Raw genomic sequence first — 11284 nt, 5'->3', positions numbered from 1 at the left:
CTCCAAGAACAGAGAGGTTAGAGGTCGAAACAACACCTAGACTATTCCCACGCATGGTGAAACCATCAATTATATGAATATTTAGAGGATGTGGTGCAAGGTCAAGTTTGGGGAATAAGGACGAGTGAGGTGTCATGTGATTGCAACAAGCAAAATCAAAAAGCCAAGTTTGGGACTTACCAGGTAGAACTGAGAGAGTAGTGGAAAGAGATGCATTACCAGCCATACGAACAGCCTGAGCTATGATCTCCTGTAGTTCAGTAAAGGGGAGGTTAATAGTGGATCCAGAAGATTGGGACTCAATTGAAATGGAAGCCATCGACGGAGTAGGCTCAGTGTTAGCAACAACAGCAGTAGATTTGTTACGACGGTAATAAGTCTCAATGGTATGGCCAAGATGCTTGCAATAATTGCAGAACCTTTTGTTGGTCTGCTTGTGACGATTGCTAAAGCCAGAGGAATCACCTGATTGCTGAGGTTGCTCTATGAGTGGAGCAGAAGGAGTAATAGCCAAAACATTGAGCTTATTCTAAGCTTGAAGGGTTGCAATACGAGCTTCTTCTCTAACCAACTTGTTCACAACAGTATCAAGAGAGAGAGCAGGACTACAATTTAGGAGCTGACCTCAAATGGGCTCAAAGTCCTTGTGAAGTGACATCAGGAATTCATAGAGGCGAAATTCATCTCTAATGGAAGCATATTGCTGAGTATCCTTTGAGCATGCCCAAGTTGGATCAGAAAGGTCAATTTAGTCCCAAATGAAGCGAAGCTGATCATAGTAGTCATTGATGGATTGCCCCGGTTCTTGCCTGAGATGATGTAAGTCAACCACTAACTGATATTTCATGGATCCATGAGTAGTGGAGTACCTTTTGGCCAACATATCCCATGCTGATTTTGCATCATCAAAGCTGCCCAACAAATTGGAGATGGAGGAAATGGAAGTGTTCCAAATCCATGTGAGGATCATGTGGTTGTGACTATCCCATTCAATCATGCGACCAAGGAAGGCAGCATCTTCTTCACTTGCTCCCTTGACAGGAATGGTGACTACACCAGTACAGTAATGCCAGAGCATGCGACCCTTAAGAAAACTGCGTATAGCTTGAGACCAAGATAAGTAATTCTTGTTCCCCTCCAATATAATATTGATAGGGCGAGGAAGAAAAACATCTTTTTTATCCATTTAGAGACACAATATGCAAAAACAGACTGGAAAAATGAAATCTACGCGAAAAACTGGATAAGGAAAACCTAGACTGTAAAAGTCAACCCTGGAGAAAAGTCAATGGTCAAAGTCAATGGCCGGTCAAAGTCAACTGCCAACGGACAATCAAAGTCAATGGTCAACGCGGTCAACGATCAACAGATTACGTCACCAAGATGACATGGCACTGACGTCAGCAGATGACTGGATGCTGACGCAGCTAGGGCTAACGTGACGTTGATGACGTCACGGGTGACGTCAGCTTGAACTGAGGATGGCACATGTGGCGCATGGGTCGTTAACGTAGAAACTTCTAGCGGCGTGTGAGGGGTGCGTGTGGTCTCCGATGACTGCAAGGCTTTCACCGGAGGGTAGATTGATTCAAGACGATCTCAGTGATACCTCCAGAAATGTGATCGGAGCAATATTCGCGGCGGGATGACACATGCAGTGATCTGTGCGATGTTGGACTCCTCAACGACAGCGGCTGCAAGTCCGGAACCCGAAGACAATGGCTGGAAGACATCAGAGGTTCAACGGCGAGAGGCTGCGGCGACTGTTGTGATGGCGGAAGCGATGTTGAGAGTGAAGTAACACTAATAAAGACAAGACTGCTAAGAAAAGGTCAGAGCAGTGGCTTTGATACCATGTTTGAAATACTGAATGATTGTATTGTATTTCGTAACCAAAGAATATACATGAGTGCCTTTATATAGGAGGCATATGTGTACAGTACAAGTAAGCCTATGTGTGCGGTACAAGTAAAGTGTAGTACAAGTACAAGTGTGTTATACAAATAAACTAGTTGGGCCTAAAGCCCATAACATAATATACATTAACAAGCCTCATTCAAAAGGAAATGCATGCAAGGTTAAGCTCAATAGCTTCAACTACTCGAATTTTCGATATTCTTTTTTATTTCTCATCAAATGAATGACATTATTTTTGGGAAATCCTAGTCTTTCTTAGCATAATATTGGGAATATTTTTGCTATTACTCAAACAAGCATTAAATATTGTGCTTGTGTATTCGTGCATCTAGCAAAACAAAGAAATGTTCCGTTCTTTTGGGCAGCCCAATGACATTAAATTTTTGTGTATGAATCTATTGACCCTGCATCTAATTGTTTGAAATTTGAACCCACTTTTAAAAAAATCATAATTAATTGTTGTTTTATCTATAGTTGATCATAAAAAATATTTTTTTTAAAGCCTACATAATTCAACTCTTTCAAATAGTTGACAAAGTGTTCCAAATTTGTCTACAAAAGCAACATGCAATCAATCTCTTTTCATTTTGTTTTTTTTTTTTTTTTTTTGACAAAGTTTAGCTACAAAATTGGTTGTAATATAAAACTACAATCTTACTCAATATCTTTTTATTGGAGGTAAATTTTGACAAATCCACTATTGGATTACATCTTTTTCTTATATCCTCCATACTTGCAAAATTTTTAAGAAATTAAAGATTAATTGCTATGTCTTCAATAAATTGTTCAAATGACAAGTTTTGGTAGTTTAAAATTATGCATAAAATATAAGCTTATAAATTATATAGTAAATCATATCCGATTTACACAAAATTTAACATATATTAAGAGTGTAAAGAACATGCAATTTAATGGTTAGATTTTCAAAACATGTAATTGTTAGGTTCGGAAGATTTAGGAATAAATATTTAAAATCATATTTTATTTGTGTCGGCAAACCAAGAACAAAACATGTTTAGTCTATGTATTAGGCAATGCTTAAAAGTATAGGTTTCAAGCTTCAAGCTGACTCCAGAAAAAGGGAGTCAATTTCAGTCAAGCTCGACTGATCGAGAATCGCAGAAATCAGATTCTGCAAAAGTTTTAAACAAGGCCCAATCTTGCGAAAATGTTTAGGGTTTCATTCTAACTTATCCACATATAAAAGGGAAACTCTAACTATGTTTTTTAGACTTTTGAAAAACTTGTGTGTTACTTTTTATGAGATCTGAAAGGTTTTGTACCTTCTAACTACACAAGAATCTACCGGAGCAAGATCTACAATCAAGCGGTGGTAGAACCTAGTTGCTACTACAAGATCATTACTACTGGTAATCTGAAACCTTTGAGTGAGATCTCAAAGTCACAAGCAAGAGTGCATGTGTTGCTGTAAATCCAAGGAGAGAAAGAGTTTGTGGATTCGGAGTTTGCACGTGGTCGTGTTAGTAAGTTACTACATGAGGTAGCAATAGATTTAGGGTTAAATCTTTTAAAAAAACTTCGATTCTTTTATAGTGGATTTACTTTACCTTGAGGATAGCTAAGTCGAATCCTCCCTAGGTTTTTACATTAAAACGGTTCATTTCATCGGTTTTCCTAGGTCATCATATCGTGGTGTTATTTACTTTTCCACTTTTATGCATGATATGATATATGCTTGTTTAACCTAGACATAAATAATAAACCTAATAATCAACTTGGTTAATTAATTAGGTTAAACAACTTGGTTTAAGAGGTCTAAATGAATAAACAAGTGGTATCAGAGTGGGTTAGCTCTTGTTTATAGGTTTCTTAACCTAGAGTTAATCGTTGACCTCTGCTGTCATGAAACACGGTCACTCTCTTGTAATCCCTCCACACTTTGACGGGAATAACTATGCTTATTGGAAGGTTAAGATGAAAGCCTTTTTGAATCTATTGATGATGAATTTATTAATTATGATATTACTATCTCTCTTTATATGTTTTGTGAATTAAAGTTCAGATTTTTACTTTGATTTTGGTACTGTATCTTCAACACATGTGTTTGTGGTTTTGTTTTCAGTATTTCAAGAATTTACAAGTTAATTCTTTCAACAGTTGTTGTCTATACTAGCAACACATAGTTAGTAGTTATGTTAGAATTGTATTAGGGCAATATCTTGTATTTGGGCTGGTATTTAATTTAAGTATTTCATTGTGTATGTGTGTATTGTCACGGATTGCCAAAGTGGGAGATTATTAAATTCTGAATATTTAGAATCATATCTTATTTGTGTTGGCAAACTGAGAACAAAACATGTTTAGTATATGTATTAGGCAATGCTTAAAAGTATAGGTTTCAAGATTCAAGTTCAGCTGACTGAAGAAAAAGGGAGTCAATTTCAGTAAAGCTCGACCAATTGAGAATCACAGAAATCAGATTCTGTAGAAGTTTAAACAATGCCCAAGCCTGTGAAAATGTTTAGGGTTTCGTTCTAACTTGTCCACATATAAAAGGGAAACCCTAGCTACGTTTTTCAAACTTTTGGAAAATTTGTGTGTTACTCTTTATGAGATCTAAAAGGTTTTGTACCTTCTAACTATACAAGAATCTACCGGAGTAAGATCTACAATCAAGCAGTGGTAGAACCTAGTGGCTGCTACAAGATCATTACTGCTGGTGATCTGAAACTTTTGAGTGGGATCTCAAAGTCACAAGCAAGTGTGCTTGTGTTGCTGTAAATCCAAGGAGAGAAGGAGTCCGTGAATTTGGAGCTCGCATGTGGTCGTGTCAGTAAATTACTACATGAGGTAGCAATAGATTTAGGATTAAATCTTTTGTAAAAACTTCGATTCTCTTATAGTGGATTTACTTTACCTTAAGAATAATTAGGTCAAATCATCCCTAGGTTTTTATCTGGAAACGGTTCGTTTCATCGGTTTTCCTAGGTCATCATATCGTAGTGTTATTTACTTTTCTGCTTTTATGCATGATATGATATATGCTTGTTTAACCTATACCTGAACAACAAACCTAATAATCAACTTGAGTAATAATGTTTATTTTATTGAGTAAGGTTATACCATTAGATTACAACTAATTTTGTAACTAAACTTTATCCTTATTTTTTAAAGACCATAAAAGAATCTTTTATCCCTATATTTCATAAATTCTTACTAATCTCACAATTATAATAGTAGTCAAATAAAGAGGAATGGAAAGGAGGCTAAGAAGCGTGTGAGCCCCAAGTTTAACTAAATGAATATAATTTTTCCATTTCTAATTAATTATTTTTACAAACTCAAGGAGATCAGTTTAAAATCTCAATGAGGTCATTTTAGTAGTTAGTAGTTAGTACATGCATCAAGATTTTCCACATTATCGGTGCAATTTGCACGTTCAAAACTATTCAGGTTCCACCATTGAATTGATCATAAAAATATAAAACTAATTGACCATCAAAATCAAGTATAATTTAGGGTGTGTTTGTTTGGAGGTGAAACGAGATGGATAGAAAATTTTGGAGAGAAAATGGGAAATAAAATTTTTTTTGGAGTGTGTTTGATTGGGTGGAAAAGAAGGAAAATAAATACTGTGACCCATGTTTTCTCCCTAGACCCACCAAAATGTTTTCTCCCCAAAATGGAGAGAAAACAAAGTGGAGATGCATTTTTTCTTGATTCACAAAAATGCCCATGTGTTCATCTAGTTGCCTTTTTTTTCCTGGGCAGTAACATTGCTTATTTTGATTTTCTAGGGCTTGGGTGCGCCTCTCTTTCTTCTTCTTCTTCTTCTTCTTTTGGCAGTAACATTGTCTTTTTTCTTTTTCTTTTTCTTTTTTTTCTAGGGCCTGGGCATGATAGTAGTTTTTTTTTTTTTTTTTAACTAGACGTGATTTTTTTTTACATGATTTTTATTTTTTTAATAAATTTGGGTGATTGCTCTCTCTTTTATTTTTTGGTTATTTGTCACTTTTTTGTTTTAATTGGGCATCATTCTTTAACAATGATGTATGAGTAAATTTATTCAAACTCATTTTTTCCATCCCTCTATTTTTCCACTCCCAACCAAACAAAAATGAAAGAAATTAAAATATTTTCTATCCACCCACTTTTTCATCTTCCCACAATTTTTTATCCTCTCACTTTTCCACCCATGACCCTTACAAGTCCGAGAGTTGTAGTTCGCTGTCTTAATCCATTCATAAGTGAGTCCTTGATCTGCTTTGAACTAATCTCAAATCATTTCATGATTTCTCACTCCCGTTTCGATTTGACTCCTTTGATTTTCCCTTGATTATTAGCTAATTCTTGTTTTAATTGCTTCATAACTCAAATCTACTGCAATTATTGACAATTGTTACTAAAGATCATTATTAATTAATAGCAAATTATACGGTAGTTTCCTCTTGTTTAATAATGAACAGATAAAAGTAGGTTGACTTGGGGGTTGCAGGTGAAGAACATATGTGTCATGAAATATTTTTTTATTAAATGGAAAATTAGAAATACTTCTGGCACATGCTCATATTTCATTACTTATTGCACAATTCGAAAGAAAAAAAAAAAACGCATAATTTCAAATCTTAAAAAGAAGGAAAAGAAAATGTGTAGTCAAACTAGCTACAAACTTATTACCCAAGAAAGAGAACATCATTGTTGGTATAAATTGACTTGGCATGGTCCTAGACCTCACACCTTGATCCCCCTCATTACTAATGGAAGAAGTAAAGCTATTAGGATTCTGGCCTAGCCCCTTCAGTCATAGAGTGATATGGGCTCTAAAACTGAAGGGTGTGAAATACGATTATCTGGAAGAAGACCTTCCCAATGAGAAGAGTCAATTGCTATTGCAATACAACCCAGTTCACAAGAAAATCCCTGTCCTTGTTCATGGCGGCAAACCAATTGTCGAGTCCTTAGTCATTCTTGAATACATTGAAGAAACATGGCCCGCCAATCCATTGCTGCCAAAAGATTCCCATGCAAGAGCCTTAGCTCGATTTTGGATACAGTTTGGATTACAGAAGGTAAGTTTGATCTTCATTGGGATTCCTTTTCTGATACTTCTTGTTATAAATCTGATTTCTTTTCTACTTAAGTAGAAGATAGCATCTCTTTTATTAACGCAGTATAGCATACTACCGAATTAGAAAAAGTACTTATGTAATTTTCTTTAAGATACTTGGGTCCTTTACTTATTGGCCAATTAAGTTGACTTTTATCTAATGCAGGCTAAAAACATAAAAATTACTACAAATTTTACTATAAAACGTTTACAAATTGACGTAGTAATAAATATTTATAAAGAAATTGATGTAAAGTTTACGTGCAGTACAATTTTAAGAGGTTTCGAATGGAGATTAAACCCTAGATCTCTTATTCAACCATTCGAGACTTTATCATCAATTAAACTAATTAGAACCCCCATATTCTTAATGCTACTCTTTTGAAAATATAACATGATCGTCTAAGTCTTCTGCTTGGCTTATGTAAGCCCAATATGGTCTAATCCAGGAATAATCATTTTTAGCACGTCTAATTTGAAATAATATTTTTGACTGATTCTATATATTAATTTCTAGGCCCCCATTTTTTCCGCATTTTTCCAAACCACTGGAGAAGAACAAGAAAAGGCAATAAAAGAGGCACAGGAAGTTTTTAAGATCTTGGAAGAGAGAGCTCTAGGGAACAAGAAGTTTTTCAGTGGTGACAGTATAGGGATGGTTGACATTTCATATGGATGGTTAGCTTATTGGTTTTCTGGCATGGAAGAAGCAGTGGGTGTCAAAGTGCTAAATCCGAGAACTTTTCCACGCCTGCATTCTTGGATTCAGGATTTTAAGGAAGTTCCTGTGGTCAAAGAAAACCTTCCTGACTATGCAAATATGGTGACCTATATGAAGTTCATGAGGGAAAAATTCACTTCACACCTTCCATGTCATAATCACTAGTGTTGTGTATGAACTAAGCTCCTTTTTTTTCTGCTAAAAAAAATTGGGAATCTTTAGATTTTACAAAAGTTTTAAAATTTGGAATTTACCTTCTGAAATTTTATTCTATTTGTATTAGTAGTCATTTCATCCATAGTTTCTGTTAATTGCCATATAAACTTATCATGCATATTTAATTTATCTAATAAAATAATATCATGTTATTCTTGTAACCTAAAAAAAGTATAAATAATTTTAAAAATTGACGTGGTTTAATAAAAATAACGCGACATCATTTTATTAGATAAACTAAACGTTAATGAAAAGCTTATATGACATTTAATGATAAGCATTAACACACATTATAAGCTTATATGACATTTAATGAAAAAAGATGGATGGAGATGCTGCTAATGCAAATAGAATATAACTATAAGAGCTAATATCCAAAATCTAATACTTTAAATATAAAATCCAAAAACACCCAAATTTAGGGTGTTGTTTGTACTTAAATTTTTTTTTTTTTTTTTTTTTTAGAATATATAAAATTATGAGCTAGCTTTGAACTTTGAAGAATACTTCAATTATTAGCATATACAATGCTTGTTATGAATTCAACAACATGTGGCTGATGGATGTTACTCCAACAAATTTGTGATGTATCAGATTTGAAATAATAGCTTATCTAATCATTCCATAAATATATTTAAACACATGGTGAAGTTTCACATTAGCATTCCATTTGAAAAGAATCCTAGTAAAACCAAATTAGTTTGTTTAATGGAGTCCAAATCTTCTGTACCATTTTTCTTGTTCCACCAATAATAATTTTCCATGTGTCCACCAATTTAATTCAAATCTAATTTTCAGCCTTTATTATTTAGTTTCCTAAAATAAATATATATATATATATATATAATCCAAATCATCCCCACCAGCCACCATCATAGTTCATCCACCACCACTAAAAACAACCTTCGCCGACACCACCAAGAGGAGGTGGCTGGCGTCATCAACGGCCAATCACCCCTGCTGGCCAGCCACCCACCACCACAATTTATCAGTTACCCAAAAAATAGAAAATAAAAAGAACCCCACACACCCACACCAGCCACCACCACCATCCTTCATCGGTACCACTAGGAAGAGATCTCTGGTGACATCAACAGCTATCCACCATTGCCTCCTTGTCATCAAATCCATGACTGATATTAGTTTTGTGAGACCTTGTTCATGGGTACTCATGGGCCATGACTACCTTTCTTCTTCAAATCCATTGATGGTACCTAAACATGGCAGCAGTGCGGCATTGATGGTGTCACCATCTCTACCTAGCGGCATTGGACAAGGGGGGTGGACCGTTGGTGATTGATTGGTAGTGGATGTTGGTTATAATCCTAAAATACCTCACCTCATACTCACAATCTCTTCAACCGCCTCTCATCTCTTTCTCTTCAGCTCACCACTCTGACTCATGCTCCTCTCCCACTCTCACTCACTCTCCTCTCATGTCTCACACTGTCGTCCATCGAATGTCAGCGGCACCTCTCTCGTGCTCTCAGCATCTCAACCTCACTCTCTTTGTAGAAGAAGATGAAGACAAAGACGAAAATCTAAGATTCTCGCCGCAAAGCCTTTCTGATCTCACCCAATTTCATTCAATATTGCTCCCTATATTTGCTTTGCACCGAGTTTAGTGATAGCCGAAGCCAACAACCACAACCACAATGATTTACAACAATGGTTTTGATGTTCTTCTTCCATTTTTTCTTTATTTGATTAGTGGGTTTGGGGATTTAGATTCTCTTTGTTTAACCTATGGGTTTGGGGATTTAGATTTGGTTGTTAAGATTTGATGTTCCTTGCATGTGTTTGTTTTAGATTTTGATTTCAAATGTATTTGGTTTCTATGAATAGTTTGATTTCAAATGTATTTGGTTTCTGTGAATAGGAAATTTGAATGGGTATGGTGGATTTGATTTGAGATTTACTTGGATTTCTTGTTTGTGTTGCTATGATTCTATTTTCTCAAGAAAACATTTTTTTTTTTTTTATTGATTGGGCCATTGTCTGGGCCTTAGAAAAAAAAATCCATTTAATAGACGGGCCAAGTACGAGCCGTAGGTCAGGTCCGGGTATGAAAAAACCCCGCCCGAACCTGGCCTATTGCCATTCCTATTTAAAATATATAGAGATTAGCTTACCGTTATTGCAACCCAAAAAAAAAAAAAAAAAAAAAAAAAAAAAAAAAAAAAAAAAAAAAAAAAAAAAACAAAGATCTCGACCTTGACATAAGTATATAAATTTGTATGTAATACAAAATAAAGGACTTTTTTACCCTTTTTTTTGGCTTATTTTAATATTGATACGTAATTTGTTAAAATACAAAAATTTGATAGATGACATAGTTATTACTTATCACTTCTTGATTACCTTGATTTTTTTCAAATATAGAGAGTATAAAAAAATATATAATCTAACCATAGATTTGTAAAAATTCATATTCAATATTAAAATATGAGATAAGTTCAAGTTACACCTGGTCTAACTTGGCAAGAGTTACACCATTTGTACACCTTATTCACTTAATTAGTAACAATTTTGTTTCTCTCTCCTTATTTATTATTTAAAACCTTTTACATATATTCCTTTTTTTGCTGTTGACTTTACAAATATATTTGCAATACTTTTTTTTTTTTGGTTGAGTTCGTACTTTTTTTTTTCTTCTTTTAAGCCGGTCATAATCTTATAGTGAATCTGGGCTAACCCTTGTGCAATTGCTCCTTCTCTTTTGGCACTCTGCTATGCACTTAGCTCCTCCTCATGGGCTGGGTTAAGAGCAAGAGATGGGTGGACTTCTTCAACCCAGATTCACAATCTGTGGAATGGGCTACACCGTGGTTGAAGACGGCTGAGAATTTTTTATTATGTAATAACACCAATGTGACAAGAGATACCCTACAACGAATCAACATAGAATAAGATGTGATGATGGATTATTTAACGGCTTGCTTCTCCGGAATAAGCCTGCACATAAGACAAACTTGTGCAGGCAGGAACTATTAAATGAGCACGAAATGGCTAAGAATATTGTGCAGTTTCACATACCTTTGCTCTCTCAATTGGATTTACGTTGGCATTGGCGGAAATTGTTAATGATCTGAGGCAGAGAAAAGAGTGTCTATGTACAAAACCCTTGTAAACTAAAAAGAAGCCGTACACTAATTTTATTGATTCCGTGTACAGTGTCAAATCCTTTTTTTTTTTTTTTAACCTTCTTTTCAATTTTTCACCACAATGAAGTAAGATTGATTTCTGGTTTTGGACACTGGTGTTTAAAATGTGATTCCCAATAAGATCTGATGTAACCTTTTTCCCATTTGAGACCTGGAAAGATTTTACAGATTTTAATTTGCATGTGTCACTTGTCCTTC

General features: G+C 34.9%; 1 protein-coding gene across 1 annotated transcript; it reads left to right on the top strand.

Annotated features, from left to right (window-relative positions):
- The first annotated feature begins 6635 nt into the window (after window positions 1-6635).
- LOC115994123 (probable glutathione S-transferase) lies at window positions 6636-7888 on the top strand. The gene is made up of 2 exons (XM_031118154.1): window positions 6636-6947; window positions 7503-7888. The coding sequence occupies exons 1-2, from the start codon at window positions 6636-6638 to the stop codon at window positions 7869-7871; spliced, it is 681 nt and encodes a 226-aa protein (XP_030974014.1). The 3' UTR covers window positions 7872-7888.
- The last annotated feature ends 3396 nt before the right edge of the window (window positions 7889-11284 follow it).

This window comes from Quercus lobata, chromosome 6 (genome assembly GCF_001633185.2).
Source record: "Quercus lobata isolate SW786 chromosome 6, ValleyOak3.0 Primary Assembly, whole genome shotgun sequence".
Lineage (NCBI taxonomy): Eukaryota > Viridiplantae > Streptophyta > Magnoliopsida > Fagales > Fagaceae > Quercus > Quercus lobata.
The sequence above is the reverse complement of the archived record's forward strand: the minus strand, read 5'-3'. Positions and strand labels throughout refer to the sequence as shown.